Below are 24962 nucleotides of genomic sequence, written 5' to 3'. Positions count from 1 at the left end.
TTAAATATGACCTGTTCATATTTCCTGCCTTCTCTAGGTGTCCACTGTTTAGTTTCATAACAAAATAATCAAAGTTACAGTTCTAACCAAGAGATATCAGGACTTGTTTCGAATAGTTAACAATATACAAGTGTAAGGTTTAGAATCATAGTGAAGTACACCATTCTGTTTCTAATGTGATGAAAGATATGTTTCAAGTTGGTTGTTTGTATTGTTGTAGCAAGATGTCATTTCATGTTTTATATTTCATATTTCCATGTAACGAGATGTCTTTTTAGTTGAAATCTCAAGACAGGGAGGATTATTTACTCAACAGTGATGATAGCTTGTTTTCTGTATTTATAAATGATATTGATGATGGTACATCAAGCTTAATGTCCAAGTTTGCAGACGATACAAAGGTTGGCAGGGTTGTCAAGGACACTACTGACACTATGCTGCTGCAACAGGATCTGGAAAGGTTGAGCAGATGGGCTGAGAGGTGGCAAATGAAGTTTAACATTGACAAATGTAAAGTACTACACATGGGAAACAGCAACCCCAGAGCAACGTATCAACTCTGTGGTACTACACTGACAGTGGTAGAGAATGAAAGGGACTTGGGGGTGGTTGTGCAGGCAGATATGAAGTTCTCTGAGCAGTGCAGACGGGCTGCAAGAGTAGCTCATGGAGTATTGTCAATAATATACAGGAATTTTTCCAGCAGGGATAAGGAGGTGATTATTCCATTGTATAAGGCAATGGTCAGGCCACACCTAGGGTACTGTATACAGGTCTGGAGGCCTCATTTCAAGAAGGATGTAGAGCTGCTGGAACAAGTACAGAGAAGGGCAACAAGATTAGTGAATGGAACAAAGGGGTGCTCTTACGAAGAAAGGCTTAAGTTTTGCAAATTACAGTGTCTGGAGACTAGGCACCAGCGAGGTGATCTGATAGAGGTGTATAAAGCCTTGAATGGTTTAAGCATGCTCAATGCTGATGGGATTCTTCCTCTAGCTCAGAAAAATCACCTGAGAGGGCATAAATTAAAATTGAGGAAAGACAGATGTAGGATAGATGTGCGGAAATTTGCCTTTAGCCAGCGGGTGGTTGGTTGGTGGAACAGACTTCCATCCCTTGTGGTGGAGGTTGATAGCCTAAATAAGTTTAAGGCTCAGCTGGACAGGTATTTTGAACGAACAGAGGGGTGAAGTGGAAGTGGGGTTTTTTTTTTTTTTTTTTTTGGCTGATGCTGCATAAGCTTGCTTTCTTGCATCAAATGCCTCTACTAATGCTAATGCTAATAGCAATAAGAATCCAGATTGTCATCAACCGATGATAGTGATTTAAAAGTAAGTTATTTTAATTACATTACAAACCATTATATATTTGGTAAATTATAGGCTATATTTTTATTGGTTATTATTATTAGCCATATGGTTCAAGGAAGCCTGAGGCTTATGCTGCACCAGCCAAAAAAAAAAAAAATTTCAGAATTACCCCGAGAAAGAGAAAGAAGTAGAAGGGAATCACCAAGAAAAAGAATGATGATATCCAGCTCAGGACCCTGGGTGTGCCAAGCCTACTCACCAGATGTGAGCCCCTGGGGTTAATGTTTAAACTTTACTGTTGGCTTCAGATTCTACTATGAAAATATTTAACTGAACACAGTAGGGTATTTGACAACAATTTTACACTAGCCAACAAAACACTAGCCAACAAAAAAAAATTTTTGTCATACCTCCGCAATGAAAATATGTGATTCTGGAGGAAATAAATGAGCTGATTCCAAAAATCACCATGAAAAGTCTATCACGTCTACTTCAAAAGATGTACCAACATCCAATGTCAAAATAAAGGGATATATATATATATATATAATTCAAGTTTGTAATACAAGTGTATAAATATATATTGTACGTTCTCTAAAACTCACTTAACTTCAAAAAATATATCATAAATCATAGCAAAATACTTCAATAATATATAATCAGCATACATGTAATTGTCCTTAAAAATGTTTGCTACTGAAGGAAATTTTCTCTTGTATTCCCGCTTACTCTCCCCTTGCAAGGAACCAGCAGTAATTCCCCATCATTACAGGACCCCAGGGACCTTGATACTGCTTTTCCATCGTGGAAATATCTTGATGAAATATCATCTCCCAGATTTTTGGGGGAAAATTCGAGATAGGAATGAAGAAAATGAATTTTCAAAACATTCGACAGCCCATGTAGCACTCGAGTAAATTAGACACCAACATTTCATAGTTTTCTTCTTTCCTATTACCCAAAAAACCATGTACTACTGACTTAACTGATAGCAAAGCTGCCAATTCAACCTTCTTTAACTGACTTTCAAACACATTGTCTTTCAGGAATTTCCTAATTTGGGATCCTACAAAAATTCCTTAAGTTTGGCATATGTTAAATTAGGAAACACACTTCTCAAGTATGCAAATCCGTTACCTCCTTCCAGTTCCTTCACAAAATTTTTCATCAATCCAAGTTTGTTGTGCAGGGGTGAAAGAAGAACCTTGTCTGATTGCACTAAATATATTTTACATTACATTGTCCTGCTTGTCCCAGTGTTGCACAACAATGTTCTCTGTCACACAGCTGTTCCACAAACACAAAGAACAACAATATTTTGTGAAACCCCCCGCAAACCAACTAGAAAACCAATAACCTTAAGTTCCAACCATAATCCTGGTATTTTATAACATGTAGAACCTTAGACATGCTTTCATGACTTTAAGTCCAAATGAATGAAACACAGGAACTGATGGAAATTTGTTGCCATTATGAAGCTAAACTGTTTTTAAACTTAATTTTGGAGGCATCTACGAATAAATGCCATTCATCTGACTTATGCATGACACCTAGTGTTTTCAGAAGTCCAACAATGTTTTTACAAAAACACGTACTGTCCTCCGTAGCAAAATATTTCAAAAACTTCTCATGTCCTTTTTGAAACACTGAAATATTTGTTCCTGATGCAGGTACATTCCGCTGCTGTAACCTAGAACCTACTTGGAAAACCTTAGCACAGCCTACAAAAATGCTCACCAAAAACGCTAAGTGTGCTCTCTTCAAATTGTAAATCGTTGCATCAGAATTTGAAGCTAAGAACCATAGGTAGAAGTCTGATTATGTTTATCACAAGAAAACCAAGGCCAGCATCAAATGCTAAAATTAAGAGAATTAGCTTATATCTGTTAAAAATAAATCAGTATGTGATACATTATGGCTAAATTATGCAAAACTGGCATATTTTGGTAAAACGTAGCTCCCTCTAGATTTAATAACTGTGACGTGATGCAAAACTATCATGGTGTTTTTCAAAATCTACTCATAAAAATTGGTTAAAAACAGCATTTAAGTTCTTGAAGGTAAAAGGCGTGTTGGCTAGTGTTATTAGCCTAGGTTCTAATTTGAAATGTGTTTGATTCAGATGGCAATACAGGAAGATGGAGGTGATAATACAAATGTAAGAAATGATTCAGCACATCAAGATGCCAACCAAGTAGAAGAAGCATGCCAGGTAACTTCCTTAAGACCTAGAAAATGACAAAGAAAAGAGTCAAAGAGAGCTGTAGCCAGAAAATTTTGTAATTCAGGTCAGGTGTATGTGAACTCAAAAGGAACACAAGTTGAATGTAAGCAGTTTGAAAACGTAGATTGTGGTTGTAAAAAAAAAAGATGCATGGAATCATTAACAGAAGAGCAAAGGAGAAAGCAATTTGATAATTTTATATTCACGGCCGATTTTTCTCGACAGAATGCATATTTATGCGGTCTCATACATAAAGAACCTACAAAGCAAAGGTAGCCTCAGAATGGCAGTAAGGGAGGAAAACAATGCACAAATTTGTTTTACATTCAAAAAGAAAATACCACAGTATGTGTAGGTAAAAAATTCTTTCTCAACACTTTTGTTGTATCTGATGGAAAGGTGACAACAGGTTTAGAAAAAGTAAGGAAGGGGAAGTCTGTAGGAGAAGATTTAAGGGATAAACATGTAGTGGCACAAAAGATAACTGACGAGCAAAAATGGTTATTCAAGGATCACATTAATAATTTCCCAGCATTTCAGTCATTACAATCGAATAGATAATCTGGACAGGAAGTTCCTTAACCATTTCTGATGATTACTATAGGCGCAATATGTACTGCTATAACTTAGGTTTGGATGATATCACAAATGACCTTGGCTACATGTATATTTGGGATGAGACCACTGCATCCAAAGGTTTACAAGAGATTGCTTCTTGCCTGACTAAGCATATTAAGTTGAACAAAAAAAAGGATATGATAATATACAGCAACACATGCAATGGCCAAAATTGGAACATCAAGGTTTCCTTATTGTTAATGAAATTGATTCAAGAAACTTCAGCTGAAGTCACAGACCATAAATTCATGGTTTCTGGCCACTCTTACCTTCCAAATGACTCAGAATTTGGGCTGATTGAACAAGCTGAAAAAAAAAAAACAAGATTATCTATGTTCCAGATGAATGGTACAATACTATGAAGTGTGCCAGAAGACAACAGGTTTATGGTTGTAAAGAAGCAACAATGACTTTTTGAAAACAGCTCTTGAAAAAGGCATAACAAAACAGAAGAATGAAGGTGAAAACGTAAACTGGTTGAAGATACAGTGGCTCCATTATGAAAAGGAAAACCTGTTCACAAAATGAATGTCAAACCCATTAAGGAGGGTCGACCTAAGAGCTTGAAAAGTACTAAACAAGAAAAGTTGTATGATTGCCCTAGATTTCTGAACTTTCTAAAGAAAGAAGACATGCTATACTTTCTCAAATACATCCCTCCAGTTTGCCATGCCTTCTTTAAATGTATTAGAAGCCCAAAAGAAGCTGATGATCTAGGTCCCTTATCTGACTACAAGGAAGAAGATGAAGCAAAAACAGTAGTTTGTTTGTAGTGACAGTGTTTTATGATTATCGAATTAGTGATGGCTTTTTAATTGCTTTTTTTTTTTTTTTTTAAAAAGGACATCAACAAGAAGTAATTTTTTTTTTAATTTTGCGACCATCTTTATAATTAAATTCGTCATGTTCATCTTAGCTTTTTTTATTATCATTCTGCAAGCAACTAAGACAATCTTAACTATTTTGACAAAAAATTCCCAATGTGCCTATCACTCAGGTTTAAAATTTTGTTAAGTATACTTTTTACAGGAAAAAAATATAATCTCTTCTGTATGAAATCACAGTTTTGATAATAGTCATCTCCTGACAGTAATTTACCATTTCAAAATAGGTAAACAAACTACTTAGAAACATAATGGTGTAAGTCAATTATATAAGGCAATGGTTAGGCCACATCTTGAGTACTGTATACAGGTCTGGAGGCCTCAATTCAAGAAGGATGTAGAACTGCTGGAATGGGTACAGAGAAGGGCAACAAGATTAGTGAATGGAACAAAGGGTTGCTCTTACGAAGAAAGGCTTAAGTTTTGCAAATTACAGTCTGGAGACTAGGCACCGGCGAGGTGATCTGATAGAGGTGTATAAGGCTTTGAATGGTTTGAGCATGCTCAATGCCAATGGGATTCTTCATCTTGCTCAGAATAATCACCTCAGAGGGCATAAATTCAAATTGAGGAAGGACGGATGTCAGATAGATGTGCGGAAATTTGCCTTTGGCCAGCGGGTGGTTGGTTGGTGGAACCGACTTCCATCACTTGTTGTTGAAGTTGATAGCCTGAACAAATTTAAAGCTCAACTGGACAGGTATTTCGAACGAACAGAGGGGTGAAATGGGAGTGGGGTTTTTTTTTTTTTTTTTTTTGGCTGATGCTGAATAAGCTTGCTTTCTTGCATCATATGCCTCTACTAATGCTAATGCTAATATCAACACTGAAGACCAAAAATTTGAATATTAACAAAAACTGTCAAGCTCGTGTAAATTTTTGATCTTTTTAACCTCCAGGTGTATCACAATTCATTAAATTAAATTTGACACCTTGTTCAAAAACTCATTGGTGTCAAATTTGAGAACACCTTGTTCTCAAAACTCGGACTGACTTACACCACTCTGATTCTCAATGCCCCATATGTTAATTTAGATGGTAACAAAATGCACATGATGAGAAGCAAGGTAAAATTCTACGAAAATGTTTATATTAAAAAAAATAATAAAACTGAACAACAGAGTCCAAATAGCATAGAAAATGAAAAATATAATTTTTAAACAAAATTAATTTTTAATATATTTAATTAATTAGATAGTATGAATCAGAGCTGTAATACTCAATCTGTTCTACGTTGATAATAATATTAGTAAATTAATAAGAGGAGTTTACCTCAATATAGTACGTGGAACACTTCCGTATGATACCCTCCAGAAATTAAAACGGAAAAAACGAAAAAATCGACCACTTACCGGTCCATTAAAGTAAAATATAAATAATTAAAGTAAAATATAAATAATTAAATAATCAATTTAACACAATTCAAAACAATTAAAATTCAAATTAACGCAATTAAAAGAATAACGAAAATTTTCAAAACGATCTTCCTTCCTAAGGAAGGAAGATCGTTTTGAATATTTTCGTTATTCTTTTAATTGCGTTAATTTGAATTTTAATTGTTTTGAATTGTGTTAAATTGATTATTTAATTATTTATATTTTACTTTAATTATTTATATTTTACTTTAATGGACCGGTAAGTGGTCGATTTTTTCGTTTTTTCCGTTTTAATTTCTGGAGGGTATCATACGGAAGTGTTCCACGTACTATATTGAGGTAAACTCCTCTTATTAATTTACTAATATTTAATTAATGTATTAAATGTTAATAACTATAAATTTAATGAGATAGAGATGGTCTCTCTCACCAATCATACAGTCACTTTGAAGAAAAAAGCAACTGTATGATTTTTGATATGGAATTTATGTCCAGTAAAGTTCCTACTGTATTCATGGGTCACAATTTCATACAAGTTCCAATACAGTAGGAACTTGTATGAAATTTCTTTCTCCTAGCGATAAAACTATTTTTCAAATTCCACATCAGAATTAGCAAATTTAATAAGGGCACTGAGGAAGCTTCTGCCTTGGAGCAATTTAATTTTTTATTCCTTACTTTTTTTTTCCTTCATTTCCCATTTCATACAGATTTCTTTCATCTTGAAATGCTGTTGCTATTTCTTTTTTCATCACTATAATGCAGCAGTTCCCAAACTATGCACCACGGGATATTTTAAATTTTCAAGGGAAACAGCAATATTTGACATCTGTCAGACACCGCACAAACTACTAGCTCAAGGTAGTTCAGTGTTAACATTATCACAATTTCAACATTACTTACTACATTGTTTGGACCTAAAAAAAAAAAAAAAAAAAAAAAGGTAAAGTGCAGCCATTATCAACCCACTGCAGGACGGAAGCCTCCTCAACAATTCATGCTGGGGGAAATGGACCATAATCTGCCACACTGGTCCAGTGCGGGTTGGTAGATCGATCGTATTCAGCAGTCAGGGGCTTGAACCCCAGTCTACTCAAAAGAGCGTGTGCTACTGCACTCCCGCTCCTGACCACTCAGCTACTAACTACTTAATAAATTTAAGCTTTTGGCCTAGGGGGTGCCGTGAATGGGTTGAGCACGCTGAATTCTGATGGGATTCTTCCACTTGTTTAGATTACGATTCTAAGGGGGCATAAATTCAAATTAAGAAAAAACAGATGTAGAATAGATGTGCGGAAATTTGCCTTTAGCCAGTGGTTGTTTTAATTGCTGGAACAAACTTCCATCTGTCGTTGTGGAAGTTGATAGGTTAAATAAATTTAAGGAGGAACTGGACAGGCATTTGGAGGGAATGGAGTGATTTTTTTTTTTTTGGCTGATGCTGCATAAGCTCATACACTTGCTTTCTTGCATCACATGCCACTACTACTACTACTACTACTATTGAGACACTAAGGGCGACGTGAACCGAGAATGTTTGAGAACCTCTGCTATAACGTATTCAGCCTCAAAATTCTTCCCCCTCAAATTAATATCCTTTTTGCTGCTGTTGTGCAATCCATTTTGATACTCTATCTTTTAATTCCATCCAAATGAAATGAAATAATGTCATCATTATTTAACAGCTTTTCAATACATGCACTTAATATTGTAATCTGCTTTACTTCATTCAAAATGCAAACAGCACTTTTCACATTATTTTTAATATTGGCTACTCTTTCCTCCTTACGTCCTACTATCACCAAAAAACCAAACACTCTTCAACTGTTTCCTTTGAGACAAACATTTACAGTTGATCAGGACTACCTGATCCATAGGTTGTGCATGAAGTGTAGTACTAGTACTTTATATTGATATTGCCACAATAAAATTTTATCAGACAGATGTGAAGATGCATTATAATAATGGCTTAATGTTTTCATTTCCATTTAATTTTTACTTCTGAATGATTTTACTTATTTAATTGATTGTGAATTCATTCTGAAAAAAACTGAAGACAGTAACGTTAAATTCTTGTTTAGGAAAAATTTTGTTCTGCATAAATAAAACAGTGACCAATTCTTCAAGGAAGCAGTGATGCCTCCTTGAAGAATTGGTCACTTAAGTGGATGTCATATTCACCATTACCTGTTGCAGTTATCAACAATTCCTTTAATGTGATATAACAGTGTTCAATTTTGTAAATCATCATTTAACATGTTTAATTTCATTTTAGTTAACTTCAAACATTCTAAAACCAAATCCTGTCTTATTTATTGCAGAAAAAAATCTGCTGCTCTCATACTTATTTTGAAAAACTGAATCCTGGACATGATTACATTTTTAGGATAATCCCACACATATTGTTTCCTCTCCATTGTAAATCCATCTCTCTTTCTCTCCCAGACAATTAGCACTTGTAATTCCATGTCTCTTCAAAACTAGTCAACATCCATTTGCACTTCAACTGCAGATTTATCAAAGTAACATTTCTTTTTCATTTACCTCTTCGCTTTTTGTTTGTTGAACCAAACTTCCTTCTAAATGTCAATAAGAACACTACAGGTTCCAATCAACTTTCATATTTGATATTCCATGAAAAAATAAAAATATGAAAAAGATCCATGGGAGGGAGTCTTGTAGCCTTGATTGTATTCAGCCTTGTAACATTATTTTCTGACACTTTTAATGTAATAGCTACAAATAAGATCAGTCTCGGGAGGCATACACATCCTTTCATCAATGCTTTCAAAATCAATAATGTAGTTGGAAAAAAAAGCAGACATTTGTAATTCCTGCATGGCTATTTGCATTATAATTACTTAAATTCATAGCCAGTCAATAATTACAGTGTTCTAATAATCAGAACTAGGGTCCAGGTAAGCACAGTAAGATAATTATAAATATTTAAATAAAACAAATAAGCTTTGAACAGGATACACTGAATAAAAATGAAACATTTAAAAAAAATTAAATTTGGAAAAATATATTGAAATAAATAAAATACGATGAAATGCCTGAAATACTTAACAAGTATTACTTAACAAGTACAGGTCACTGTTGAACAAAAGCCGAGAATTAGGGTTGAATTTGAAAGTGTCTGCAATTCTGCCCAGACACGATAGGAGGGAGTATATGATGAGAGCCTTGTCGATCAATTCGGCCCTGGAAAGATTGTGCAAGGCTCAAGGGGTAGAATTTTTTTCAGCCTGGACTGTACTTGTTAACAGGAGAGATTGCTTCTACAGGGATGGGATACACTTAAATAGAAAGGGTGCAAGAATATTTGCTGATGCTATCAAGGCAGTGTTAGGTGGGTCGGAAAACTGCTAGCTTGGGGGGAGACAAAGACCAATAGATTGACAGTAGCCACTGGCAGAGGTGAAAGAGATTCTTGCACTGCTTCTATTAGAATGAGCAGAAGCCTGGAAAACAAGATGCATGGTATTTCAGAGACTGCTGGGAGCCATTGCGGTACAAGTAAACACATGGGTTGTGTTAGGGTAGCTAAGAATAGAAACAGGTGCAGGTATACTTGCGTGTACACCAATGCTAGGAGTTTAGTAAATAAATTTGATGAATTTGAAGTATTGCTCAAAACATCAAAGGCAGATATTGTTGGGATATCAGAGACGTGGTGTCACACAGATATAAGGGATGCAGAACTGCAATTTGGGGAGTACGTCTACAGAAAGGATAGACAGGATAGGAAGGGGGGAGGGGTTATGCTATTAGTTAAGAAACACATAAAAACCAAGGAAGTGAAGCCAGTCGACATCGCCGGACAGTGCAGTGTTGAGTCAGTTTGGTGTGACATAAGCATTGGGAGATCAAAATTGAGAGTAGGAGTGTCCTATAGGCCTAATGACTCTGATGAGTATAATAAGGAACTGTACAGGGAAATAGAGTGGGCCAGTAAATCAGAGAGTCTTATAATGGGAGATTTTAATTTCCCAGATATTGACTGGAATTTGGGGGCTGGTTACTCACACACTAGCAGGGCTTTTGTGGATTTATTGGATGATTGTTTTCTACATCAGCATGTTCGGGAGGCAACTAGAGGGAGTAATACTCTGGATTTGATTATCAGCAGTGATTCTTCATGCATTAAGAATCTGCAGATAAACGAACCACTAGGTGGCAGTGATCACAGTGTGCTGAAGTGGGATTTACTCAAAGAGGTAACTACCATTAGGGGTAAAGGGAAGGGTTATTGCTTCCGTAAAGGCAACTACGATGGACTGAGACAGTATTTAAATTCTATACAGTGGGACCAACTGATGATGTTACCAACAGCAAATTCAAAATAGAAGCAGTCCAAGATAAGTTCTTTGAATGCTTATCTTGGAAAAGAACTTATCTTGGAAAAGAACTTATCTAATGAGGCATATGGCAGAGAAGAAAAATGCATGGGATACTTACAAATTAACACATGACACAGAAGCCTATGAGAGATACAAGTTGATATGCAACCAAGTTACAAAGGAGGTTAGGCAGGCAAAGGCAGATTACGAGAAATCCTTGGCAAGGGATGCAAAGAAGAACAGCAAAGAGTTCTTTACTTATGTTAACTCTAGAAGGAAGGGGATGAATCAGATTGGTCCACTTGATATTGATGGGTCAACTGTTGATGATCCTGCTCAGGTAGCTAACAAACTAAATGAATATTTTGCATCGACATTCACACATGAGGAGTTATTCAGCAAGGGGAATGCCAGAGGTGTATTCAACTCTAGCAGTAAGCTACAGAATCTTGAAATAACTGGGAGTAAAGTGGAGGAGAAACTGTTGAAGATAAACACAAGAAAGGCACCCGGGGTGGATGGGATCTATCCAGTTATATTAAAGGAGGCAGCAAAGGAAGTAAGCAAACCCTTAGCCATAATTATGAGAGCTTCCTTGGACTCAGGGGAGGTACCCATAGACTGGAAATGTGCAAATGTGACCCCAATTCACAAAGGAGGATCAAAGGCTGACACAAGTAATTATAGACCTGTGAGCTTAACTTCTGTTCCAGGAAAATTAATGGAGGCACTGGTTAAAGAAGCACTGCAGGATCATTTAGACAAGACTTCAGTTAGAGCTCAGACACAGCATGGTTTTGTTAAGGGGAAGTCTTGCCTGACCAACTTGATTGGATACTATGATGCAGTCACAAAAGAACTGGATGCAGGGAATAACTTTGATATTATATACTTGGATCTTAGAAAGGCTTTTGATACTGTTGCACATGGAAGACTGCTGCACAAATTGGAGCAGTGTGGCATTGGAGGCAAATTGCTGCTATGGATAAAGGGGTGGTTGAGGGGGAGAAGACAGAGAGTGGTAATCAATGGACACCGCTCATCGTGGACTAATGTTATTAGTGGAGTCCCTCAGGGCTCAGTGTTAGGTCCATTATTGTTTTCTGTATTTATAAATGATATTGATGATGGTATATCAAGCTTAATATCCAAGTTTGCAGACGATACAAAGGTTGGCAGGGTTGTCAAGGACACTACTGACACTATGCTGCTGCAACAGGATCTGGAAAGGTTGAGCAGATGGGCTGAGAGGTGGCAAATGAAGTTTAACATTGACAAATGTAAAGTACTACACATGGGAAACAGCAACCCCAGAGCAACATATCAACTCTGTGGTACTACACTGACAGTGGTAGAGAATGAAAGGGACTTGGGGGTGGTTGTGCAGGCAGATATGAAGTTCTCTGAGCAGTGCAGACGGGCTGCAAGGGTAGCTCATGGAGTATTGTCAATGATATACAGGAATTTTTCCAGCAGGGTTAAGGAGGTGTTTATTCCATTGTATAAGGCAATGGTCAGGCCACACCTAGGTACTGTATACAGGTCTGGAGGCCTCATTTCAAGAAGGATGTAGAGCTGCTGGAACGAGTACAGAGAAGGGCAACAAGATTAGTGAATGGAACAAAGGGGTGCTCTTACGGAGAAAAGCTTAAGTTTTGCAAATTACAGTGTCTGGAGACTAGGCACCAGCGAGGTGATCTGATAGAGGTGTATAAAGCCTTGAATGGTTTAAGCATGTTCAATGCTGATGGGATTCTTCCTCTAGCTCAGAAAAATCACCTGAGAGGGCATAAATTCAAATTGAGGAAAGACAGATGTAGGATAGACGTGAGGAAATTTGCCTTTAGCCAGCGGGTGGTTGGTTGGTGGAACAGACTTCCATCCCTTGTGGTGGAGGTTGATAGCCTAAATAAGTTTAAGGCTCAGCTGGACAAGTATTTCGAACGAACAGAGGGGTGAAGTGGAAGTGGGTTTTTTTTTTTTTTTGGCTGATGCTGCATAAGCTAGCTTTCTTGCATCAAATGCCTCTATTAATGCTAATGCTAATAAAAGCATGCAAACAGATTATGTAAGGAATTAATTTCTATTATGCCAACATACCATAACAGTTCAGACTGGATATAAAAATGTTTCGAGAGCTGATTGATAGACAGTAATCGCTCCTCAACTGTTGGTCTGCAATCACAGTTTCTTATTTTTATACCAAAACTTTACACAATGCAGGTTTTTTTTTTTTTATGTATGCACAGTTTAGCAGTCTCCTTCAACAAAAGAACAGCTACTGCTTCTGCCTCCCATGGAACGTGGAGACAGATGAAGTAAATAGTGTAAAGAGAGGGGAATTTGTTTATGCTCTGCCTCAGTAATTCACAAAACATCTAAAGAGCCATGTCAACGAATTCAATATCAGTTTATCCTAATCTAGCAGCAGCACACGAAGTTGACAGGCCACAGTGTGGGAACCACTGCCATCTACCCTCTCAATGGCGCTCATCAGCAACATCATTACTATATCAAGAATGGATGTATCTCTGCTTCTCTTAAAATTTTCATGTTGTTGGCTATCATTTTTGTTTTTCCTTGGAAGTTTGGACTTGTTTTGTAATGCTCTGAAGATTATACATTTCACCATAACAAGTGAAGATGCAAAGAAGGAAAATGTTCATCACTATGTGCATGTATGTGTGTGTTGTTTCATCACTTTTTGCTTCTTTTTTTTTTTTCATATTGTATCTAATTGTTTTTTTATGTTGTATAAATGGAAAATTAAGTTTACTGTGTTTTTTTTCCATATATTTTATTGGCATATTATTGTTTTTCCCTAAACCTCTATTTTCTGTGGGACACTGCCAATCCCAATTTTGCTAAACACAATACTCTTCAGAAAAGCATTCCCTACCAGTTGGTGAGGGATTTCTGTATACTAGTGCCAGCATGGTAAATAAGTTAACATTCCTCCTCCCATCTCATCAGCAAGCCTACTTGTAAAATTAAACTCACAAATACTACAGACAAGTCAGACTGCCCAAACAGAAGTTTTAATTTAATTAAATTTCTATTAATATATAAAAAGATGCTGCATGCAGAAAAATACTTGTAACTCTTAGATTTGTGTTCAGAAGCTACTCAATCACTGATGCAAGTTATGTTGTTTAATCTGGGCAGCAAATAATGGGTTACTATGACCCATTGCAGTGTTTATATGAAATATATATATTTTTTTTATGTGAGATATAACATTATTAAAATTAATTTTAGTTTCTTTCATATGCAAGTACATTTATTTTTATCAGTTTCTAATTTTACTCAGTCCAAGGACAAGAAAACAATTGTTTTATGTATTGCAGTCCAAGAAATTTGGAAAAACTGCCAGAAAATTTCTTATATATATGTACATTAAAAAATACTGTTTGATGTTTTAGATTAATTTTTAAACCATAGTTTGGTTTGAAATGTAATGTTTTTTTAATGTAAAATAGTTTGATGGTTAACATTAAAAAAATGGGTCATAATGACCCATAAACAAGATTAACTTACTAGTTAATCTTGTTTTTCATTTAATTAATCTTGTTTTTGTTTCCAAATTAATTGCTAACATTTTCCAATTTGAACTTTTCATCCTTAAACAATTACTACAGTAATTGCAGTCATATGCCTAATTTCCATATGCATAACAATCACAAGATAAACAAATGAGTTTTTAACATTGTGTTAATGCTGACACTGAAATGCAATTACATGCATTTCATGTAATTACATTTTCATTTTATGTAAGCATGGTTTACAGAAACATTTTACATTATTTTAATCAAATCAGTCATTCAATTAATTATCATATATCAATAATTTAATTATTATATATTAGTATAATATATCAGTAATAACAACCCCCATCTCTAAAACTGCTAGGGAAGGGGGGAATTTTATAGAAAAATGAAAGGGTATACACAAAAAAAAAAAATAAATAAAATAAGTAAATTTTATTTTTTTCAAAAAAATACTGCCCCAAAGAATTCAGAATAAACTCCTGAGGTTAAAGAATGAGCTGTTACCTCAAAGTTTGAGTTAAAATCTCATTAAGATTTAACATAAAATAAACAATAAATAGTTTTAAGATTGTCAAGTATGAGTCAAAAGCAAACAGTTACAGCCCTAAAAAAAACAAGTATATGTTATTTATTATGCAAAAACAGGACTTACTAAAATTATGGAATAAGTGAACACTTATTTACTCACATAAGCTTTAATTAAGCATGACGAATTATAAAGTGAGAGTGTTAAAGCAAGTAATTCACACACTATCACTTAGCATGATGAATTATAAAGTGAGAGTGTTAAAGCAAGTAATTCACACACTATCACTTAGCATGATGAATTATAAAGTGAGTGTGTAATAACTTTGATTGCTATTACACACTCACTATAATTATAAAGTGAGTGTGTAATAGCAAGTAATAACGTCATTCACACACTATCACTTTATAATGACTATAACAATCAGTTCACCCAATTAATGTTCAGAGGCAAAGTTTATGGATTTGTGTCTGGAATCCTGTCATCAGACTACTTTACATCCTGCCTTTGTTTCGATCAGTCATATAATGAAGTAGCTGTAAATAACTTTGACTGCAAAAAAACAGAATTCACTTGTAAACTGGATAAAATGATTGTATTAGTGTGGTTGCTGAAAATAATTCCTTCACGCTGCCACTTTATAATTCAAGAAACCTAAAACTCATTACATTGGTAAATGTAATAACAGAAAAATCTCCGTAATGAAGAAGTTAATAAAGAAAGTTTATAAAATGCCTGTCAGTTTTATCAATGAAAACCTAATTACTTGTCAGAAAATTTTACTGTCAAAACCAGTAAAATCAAAGCTACTACAAATAGGTTGGTTTCTAAGTATAAACAAACTTGTGGCATTCAAATGTACTAAAATATTTGCATTATTATTATTAGCTATGTGGTGCAAGGAAGCCTGAGGCTTATGCTGCACCAGCCAAAAAAAAATTCCAGAGTTATCCTGTGAGAGAGAGTGAGAAGTAGAAAGAGAAGAATGATGATATCCAGCTCAAGACCCTGGGTGTGCCAAGCCCATACTCACCAGATGTGAGCCCATTACAGTTACTCAACTTTGCTATAAAAACAGATTTTTTTTTTTATCAAATAATTTCATGGCATAAATTCACAATGTGGGTTTGCAAGTTAGAGAAAATGTGGGCAGAGTGTAAACAGGGAATTTACAAAAAGATGCCCTGTTTATACTTCATAACACTTATAATGCAAATATGCTTACAACTGAATATAGCCTTAACAGTTTTATATTCCTAACAAAGCATGTAACAAAACGATTGCAGTAATACCGCTTTTAACGCTAAAAACCTTCGCTATTTCAGAAGTCGATTATAGATCTTACCATATGATTTCCAGATTTCGATATAGTTGAGATTGCAACTTGATGTTTAGAGAAATCGAAATCCTCACAAGTAAAGATTAAACGAATATTACCTTTTTAAGCAATTTAATTAAATAAATTGCCATCAATATCCAACGAGGACGAAAGGCAGGTAATAACAACAACACACCTTACCTCCCCCATAAGAAATTCTAACGTTTAACCGCAAGGTGTGCAAAATAACTTTTTTGTTCTTTTTAACAAATTAAAATATGTATGGAGAGTAAAAGATTCAATATTCCTTAAAAAGGCAAACACCTATACAATGCTATGAGAAAATTAACAAAGAAATTACACAACTAGAAATGTAAGGTTTGTGCATGACGTGGTTTCAGATTCCTATATTAGGCTTAACCATAAGCCTAACATATGCTACTGGAAGCTGAGAACATGGTGTATATGGCGAAACTAACTACGAATAACTTTCTTCATTAAATTATAACATTTTCATCATTACACAAAATATAATTTATTATAATGCAATGGGATACCTAGTTGGTCCTCTTTGCTGATGTTGAATATTTTGATGACCCGAAAAAAATTTTGTTTTCGAAAAATTATTCATTGCAGTACAATATAGGTCCTCATAGGGATCGAGGCATCGAACCCTGTGGCACAAGCATACCTAATTTTTCTTCGACTTCAACACTATTTTCAACGTAATATTGAAAACTGAAATCTAAAATACTTCGTTGTAGAAATTATTACTACAGGATGCAGAGTCAGTTTAACGATACCACTTTAGAAATTAAAAAATAATATTATTATTGTTTTATAGCAACAGATTAGAACAAAACCGAAAATATTGTAGTTTGACTACTTTGCTAAGTTTCGATAGCTTAATTCACAGGATATATACAGCTGTATCATGAAAGAATAAGAAGCACATTTTAAAAAATAATTAAAAAAAAAAAAACATTTCGATTACAATTTTCAGCTAATTAAAAAAAATGAAATAGATTTCAAACAGAGTTTCTTCCTAATAAATTCTTATATATTTTTTAAAAAAAACTATGTGCGGCAATTGATGGTAATCAAGGGAACAAGAATTGGAAAAAATAGGCACTGGGGCAATATTCTTTATTGGTGGTTGTCGAAAAGATTCATAAGAAATGAATGAGCAGGAAACAAAATTTCAACCATGATTTGCGAGTACGTAATCGATTAAGGCAAAAACGTAAAATCGAAATTTGGACAAAATAATTTAATAAACTCAGTACGTTTGAAGAGAAAAATTAGGATTTTAAATAAATAAATAAATACTAATATCCGGAAGATTATTGTAGTAGTAGTAATAATGACAAACATGCAAGAAAGCAAACGTCAGCCAAACAAAAAAAAAAAAAAATTACACTATTCACCCATCCGTATCCTCTGAGAATATCTCTAGATCTCCCTTGAATTTATTCAACCCAGCCACTTTCACATCAGATGGACCCTCGTGAGTTCTGCAGTTGATAGGGTCGCTGTCCTTCCCACACCGGGTAGAAAAGACTTAAGTTCGAATCCCGTCGATGACGGGAGGGAGTCTTATTGGTCTTTTTCAACGTGGCTGAGTTTAGTGGGTCTCAAGAGTGGATAGCATTGTTGTTCGTCCGGGAAACTCGAACCTTTCGCACAACAAGCAGAAAATCGACCTCATTACATACGTAATTTACAGACAACATACACGGAGCATCATGGCCTTAGCCGCCAATGCTCCTAAAACCCAATAACAACGATAACAACAACAGATGGAACCCTGTTCGAACAATCAACCACCTGCTGGCTGAAGGCAACATCCACACATCTGTCCTGAATGATCCTTCATCGACTTCAATTTATGCCCCCCCCCCCATTTGTGTAGTCTCGGCAAGTGGAAGAACGCCTTTAACATTCAGCTTACTCGATCCAGTCAAGGCTATAAACACCGCAATCAGATCTCCCTGCAGGCGCCTGGTCTCAAGACGCTGCAATTTACAGATTGAATCTTTTCTATTCACCAGTCTGGTTGCCTTTCTCTGCACATTTTCCAGCATTCTACATCCTTTCTACAGACCTGAAAACAGTATGCAAAGTGGGGCAGAACCGTGGACTTAAAGAAAGAGATAATCACCACTTTACCTTGGCTAGCAAAGTTTCTGTATATCATTGAAAAAACCATGTGAGCTGTCCTGGCTGTATGTCTGCACTGTTCAGAGAATTTCATATCTGACTGCAGTATTACCTCAGGTCCTTTTCATTCTCCACTATCCTGAATATAGTAAAACAGAGGTGATAAGTTCCTCTAGGGTTACTGCTGTACATAGGCGGTACATTAGCATTAGTAGAGGAATATGATCCTTTTCATTCTCCACTATCCTGAATATAGTACCACAGAGGTGATAAGTTCCTCTAGGGTTACTGCTGTACATAGGCGGTACATTAGCATTAGTAGAGGAATATGATGCAAGAAAGCAAGCTTATGCAGCATTGGCCAAAAAAAACCTCCCCTTTCACCCCTCCGTTCGTTCCAAATACCTGTCCAGCTCAGCCTAAAATTTATTTAGGCTATCAACTTCCACAACATAAGATGGATGCCTGTTCCATCAATCAACTACCCGCTGGCTAAAGTCAAATTTCCGCACATCTATTCTACAACTGTCTTTCCTAAATTTGAATCTATGCCCCCCCCTCAAGTTCTTAATCTGAGCAAGAGGAAGAATCCCATCAGCATTCAGCTTGTTCAATCTTGAATGGGTTGAGCAAGCCTTATACACCTCAAAAAGATCATCTCGCAGGTGCCTACCCTCCAGGCGCTGCAATTTGCAGAACTTAAGCCTTTCTTGGTAAGAGCACCCCTTTGTTTCCCCTCACCAATTTTGTTGCCCTTCTTTGTACTCGTTCTAACAACTCTATATCCTTCATAATATGAGGCCTCCAGACCTGTACACAGTACTCACGGTGTGGCCTAACCATTGCCTTGTATAACGGGATAATCACCTCCCTGTCCCTGCTAGCAAAATTCCTATATATCATTGACAAGACTCCATGACCTGCCCAGGCAGCCCGTCTGCAATGCTCAGCGAACTTCATATTTCAATGCACACTTCAACAACTTTGCTTTTGTGAAAGTTAAACTTCAACTGCCATTTCTCAGCCCATCGACCCAATTTTCCTAGATCTTGTTGCAATATTTACCATGATGACTGCCGTTAACCATCCTGCCGACATCTCTACCATCTGCAAGTCTGCAAGGGTAGCACAGTGGTATCGTCACTCCCCCCCACACCGCGTGGAAGAGGCCCGGGTTCAAATCCCGTTGATGACGCGGGGAACTTTAATGGGCTTTTTTCACTCCGTGGCTGAGTTAGTCGGTCTCAGGCGTAGATAGCAAAGTTTTTTCCTCAGAAACTGGGGGTTTTTGTCAAGCAAATCAGGCGAATCGACCGGAGAACACGTGCAATTTACAAACAAAATAAATAAATGGGTAGATGTAATCATTTACAGATAACCCTAATATCATAATTTGTTTTTTGTATCTTTGCAAAATTAAATATTATGCCTGATATACCTTTTAAATATTGATAAATGATCAATATCATTTATCAATATTTAAAACAACAATAGGTTCAGCAGTGTTCTCCACTAATAACATTAATCCACGAAGAGCTGTACCCATTGATAACTACTCTCTGTCTTCTTTCATTAATCGTCCCTTTATCCATAGCAGTGACTTGCCCTTAATGCCACATTGCTCAAATTTTTATAGCAGTGTTTTATATCCAACTGTATAAAAAGCCTTCGTGAAATCCAAGTAAAAAGTAAAGTGCAGCCATTATCAACCCACTGCAGGATGGAAGCCTCCTCAACAATTCATGCTGAGGGAAATGGACCATAATCTGCCACGCTGGTCCAGTGCGGGTTGGCAAATCGACCGTATTCAGCAGTCAGGAGTTTGAACCCCGGTCTACTCAAAGAGCGTGTGCTACTGCACTCCCGCTCCTGCCCACTCGGCTACGTGATGGTAAAATTATTTTTTCCATCTAGTTCCTTGGTTATTGCCTCATAGTAACCTATCAGATTGGTTCGACAAGACTGCCCCCTTTACAAATCGATGCTGTGATTGCAGTATAATTGAATGCCGGCAGATCGGTTTATATATTTTCTAGAAAACAGGCAAAGCGATCACAGAACAGACGCAATTTACCGATATAATAATACAAATAAGGTGCAATGTGGCCAAAATCGCAGATGGGCAGCAATAACTCATAGCCTTAGCTGCTTTGATTCTTAACACACCCACACACACACACTCACAGACTGCCATATTTCAAATCCATGCAAAACGGAACAGTCAGGTTAATTAATGATTAATCGCTTACATATTCTCTACATGCTCTGTGTGTCATAGAACTCTGCTGCCTGTTTCTTCTATAGATATTTCCAGGGGCACTGTTCTTCTGAATGGGCATCCATAATTCCACACTCTTCCAAACCACCTGACATTCACCTTCCAAACACCTGAACACATCCCGCAACCAGTCAAAATCCATTTATGGGCCAACTTCAAACTCACAGAACCAACTGTGGAACAAACTTCCTTCACATGTATTTCCTGAAAATTACAATGTACAAATTTGAAGTGTAATGTCAGGTATGTTACGTTAGCTTTCAGCCCGTGCACAGTATTAAGTATTATACAGTAGGTTCTAATACCTTAGATGTTCGTTTGGGGTTTTAGTAAAAAGGAATATAACGTGGGATGAAAATAACAATTTTTGGCAGAAAAACCATAAAAAAAACCAAACTATTACATTCATCTGCCATGCTATGTCTGTTAATTGCGTGTGTTCTATGGTCAATTCGTCTGTTTGCTGGACGAAAACCCCCAGTTTCTGGGGAAAAGAAACCTTGCTATCTACTCCTGAGATCGAATAAACAGAAAAACAATAACGTAATAGCGAAAAATTCCCATAAATGTTCCTCCACCCCAGTAGCGCTGCGTTCCTATATGCCGCCAGTAAGCAAAATAAAATTCGCCTCCTAATTGTTGAATACTGATAATCAGAAAACATTATCAAAAAAGAAAATTTGGCGCCCTCTTCAACTGCCACCTCCAAGCGACGCTTACCTCACCTACCCTCTTGCGGCAGCGTGCTCCACACAGACAGAAATAATTTAAACTTCGGCTGGCGACGGAAATAGAACCTAGGCAATTTATATACGGTACTGCAATAACAGAGTTGACATGTAAAGGTTTTCTTCAGGTCCTTTACCAAGATTTTCTGTTGGGATAGGTGAACTTTAAGCGCCGAAGCAATTAAGGCTATGACGCTTTAATATATTGTGGCTGTAATTGCATGCATTTTGGGTCAGTTTTCTGTCTTCTGGGTAAACTAGATTCGAGAGAAAACATGCAATCCACTTGTGCGACCAATTCACTCAGTCACGATGTTCAAAAAGCCCACATAATGTTCGTCGCATCATTGACCCATAATCACTGCGATAAGTGCAAGCGCCCAAGATTCTCCTTTGAGCACGCCAGTGAAGGACAGATAGGAGCCCTTGAAAGAACACCAGTTCGCACACATTACAAAATACTCACAAACATTCGTTTTATATAAAGCAATCATATTTTCTGGAGAATAAAGTAGGAAATGTCTTAGTTTATTTCCCGTTCCCTTTATAATCAACGGTGCTCGGCATCGATAGGTGCAATATATATGGTGCACACAGTCAGCCAATCAAAGCACAGAATTAAATAAATTTTCTGCTTTTACTCCAAACTGCCATATTGGGGAAAATAAGTTCACAAGACAGAGGTAATGCAACAATTTGCTGTATTTAGCAGCGCGGCTTAAATTACAGTCAACTCAAAGGCATGTACTAACGTACACGATCGCGATACTCAGTACTATAGTGGTATGCAAAACTTAAAGACCAGACAGGTTTTCACCTGTAGCCTCTCATAGGAGTGGCCTGAATATGAGAAAAGCATACCAAAAGAACCTCGTGAAGTACAGAAATGATGAAGGAAACAATACCGACATAATAACAGAAACAAAACGGTAGAGAGGGATTTTATACAAAAAGGGCAACATAGCACTGGCTGCCATGATACAGATGCATCACTGCCAAAGATGGAGCAAAGGAAAGAGGTGATCCTAAGTAGGAGATATGTCCATCCCTAATGTCGATACAGGCTTTGCACCGCTTGTACATATCTATAACATGAATTTTATTGACAAGTTCTTGCAGTAGCATCGTCCATTCCTCTTTCAGCGCCATCTTCAGCTGGTAAACATTTTCTGGTGGGTGTAAACGTGCCGCTAGGCGTCTCTCCAGAGCGTTCCATATTTGTTCAATGGGATTTAGATCAGTGGAAAGGGCAAGCTAATCCATACGAACAATGTCCTCCACTTTCCAAAAGCAATCAACAGCAGTAGTGCGATGGGGTGTGGCGTTATCATCCATAAACACGAACTCGAAGTCAATGGCACCTCGGAACAGACGCACATGGGGAAGGATTACCTCAGTACAGTAGCGTGCACCAGTAACAGTACACCTTCCAGTATCTGGAGTTCTGTACGTCCATCCAAAATAACGCATCCCCAGAGGAGAACACATCGACCGCCATATCCATCCCTTTCAGTGATGTTTGCAGGGTGATACCGTGTGCCAACCTCTCGCCAGATTAGCTGACGTCCAGAATCGCTGCTGAGACTGAATCTACTCTCATCAGTAAAGAGTAGCTGATCCCATTGCGCTGCTGTTCAGTCCTTGTGTTCGATGCACCGCAGTAAACGAAAACTTCATATCTGCCTGCACAACCACCGCCAGGTCCCTTTCATTCTCTACCACTGTCAGTGTAGTACCACAGAGTTGATACGTTGCTCTGGGGTTGTTGTTTCCCATGTGTAGTACTTTACATTTGTCAATGTTAAACTTCATTTGCCACTTCTCAGCCCATCTGCTCAACCCTTCCAGATCCTGTTGCAGTAGCATAGTGCAGTAGCAATGTTATGCTATCTGAGCGACCCGCATTATGATCATTTCTGCGGGTTCCTTGGACCTCAAAACTAGCTAGCAGTGACGTTGACGCTGTATCTCCTCAATTGGGAAAAGAGTGTGTTGAACGTGTATCCTTCACAACGACTAGCTCTGGCGTTGAAGGGGAAAACCGACCAAAAGGCGTAGTCGCTAACATGGCGCCCATTACTGTCTATGAGCGTAACAGAGAAACAAGAGATTGCATTGAACACCCCTCTGAGAGAGCTAAATCATATTTAAATGTGCTCAAGCTAAACCTGCCCAAGGAAACAAACAGTGTTCATGGGCCACCCGACCAAGTAAGCCCTGATCAGTACAGAAATCGAAATGCCACATCATATGCCCTTGAACTGCACCCAGGAATACACTCGTCAGTTAGCTCTAAACAAACCCGGCCACTACAAGGCCTGCCACCAACTTGGTGCTGGGTGCCAAACCAGAAAATGTACAGACTACCAAGTGCCAGACAACCAATCAAAACAGTTCGAATAGGAAGAAAAACACTTGGACGGGCACCGCATTAGTTTTGAAGCTTCAGCCTTTCAAACTGGTTGGTTCATTACCCCGACTTTCCCCCAGCAGTTTGTTTGTATCGCGTTTGGCCCCGGACATGTCAACAAGACTCGTCACTGATGCACTGTTTGAGAAACTCCAGTTCGATTTAAAGATTCAGAGACTGAACACTCGTAGCACATCGTATGCTTCTTTTCGCATCAATTGTGACAGAAGCCAGTTTGAAAGGATTAGAAGGTGTACCAAATGGTCCCTCGGCACCATCATCAGCCCATTTTATAAAACAAGAAGCAGAAAAGAAACACAATACCCTCAAATACCCCTGAGAGGTATCCACAACAGTCCAGACTCTGACTAGACGATGTATCTTTATTCCCAGCTAACAACCAAACGGCTCTACATGGGAATGGCCATAGCAAAAAGGTAATTCCATATTTCGGCCTTAACATACCTATGGAAAGGGGGCTCCTAACGGCGATTGAAAACTACTCAATATCTCCGGCATCTCTCCGAATTTTATGATCCCTGTCATCGTTGCAACAAATCAAAAACTAGCAACGCATCATAGACGGATCAGACAGTGTCCATTCGTCGTCAAGGTCAAGAGAACAGCTTCATTCCAACTGCTATTTCAAAATGTGCGATCCATTAGGAACGAATTGAATGAAGGTGAGGAGCTCTTGCTGTCCAGTTGAATGGACGTGGTTTGCTTCGCAGAAACATGGCTTGATCCCAGTGAAGAAACACTTTCTTCTACTTGGTCTGCAAGATATCAGATGGTGTGCACGTCTAGAGAAAACCGCAGGGGAGGAGGAGTTGCAATTTCGTTCAATGAGCGGGTATTTCCTATCCTCCACTCAGTATCAAGCCAGTCCGATTCTTTTGAGGCAGTTCTAGTCACTCTGAAACCTAAAAACAACAACAGCTAGAACGGTTCTCTCGACATTGTCGCAGTGTATATCCTACCAGTTCCAGACGCACAAGTAATTGATGAACTGCTCAATTGGCTGCTTAACCATCTCCATTCATCACTGAAGCATGTCATCTGTGGGGATTTCAATCTCCCAAATACCCTGGGGAGCCTCAAGAGAAGACTGGGCCAGCATCTAGACATCTTAGGTCTTAAACTGGTGAGCACACCACCGACGAGGGGTGAAAGCACATTGGACCTCGCGTTCGCGTCAGCAAATTGTGTAGCTAATCAAAACCCGACAAGCAATATACA

The 24962-nt window shown here is 37.4% G+C and overlaps 1 protein-coding gene across 5 annotated transcripts in view; it reads right to left on the bottom strand.

Annotated features, from left to right (window-relative positions):
- Positions 1-16953, bottom strand: part of LOC150085178 (eukaryotic translation initiation factor 4 gamma 3-like) — a 791506-nt gene extending 774553 nt beyond the window's left edge. For 4 of the 5 annotated variants that reach the window (XM_090373913.1, XM_090373915.1, XM_090373911.1 and 1 more), the window contains exon 1: positions 16705-16953. In XM_090373913.1, coding sequence (XP_090230039.1) covers positions 16705-16778 — 74 coding nt within the window. In that variant the 5' untranslated portion in view covers positions 16779-16953. The remainder of the gene's footprint in view (positions 1-16704) is intronic. The other variant, XM_090373916.1, reaches the window with a different exon arrangement.
- Positions 16954-24962: the final 8009 nt, after the last annotated feature.

This window comes from Mastigoproctus giganteus, chromosome 5 (genome assembly GCF_048544385.1).
Source record: "Mastigoproctus giganteus isolate SK-2022 chromosome 5, ASM4854438v1, whole genome shotgun sequence".
NCBI lineage: Eukaryota > Metazoa > Arthropoda > Arachnida > Uropygi > Thelyphonidae > Mastigoproctus > Mastigoproctus giganteus.
The sequence above is the reverse complement of the archived record's forward strand: the minus strand, read 5'-3'. Positions and strand labels throughout refer to the sequence as shown.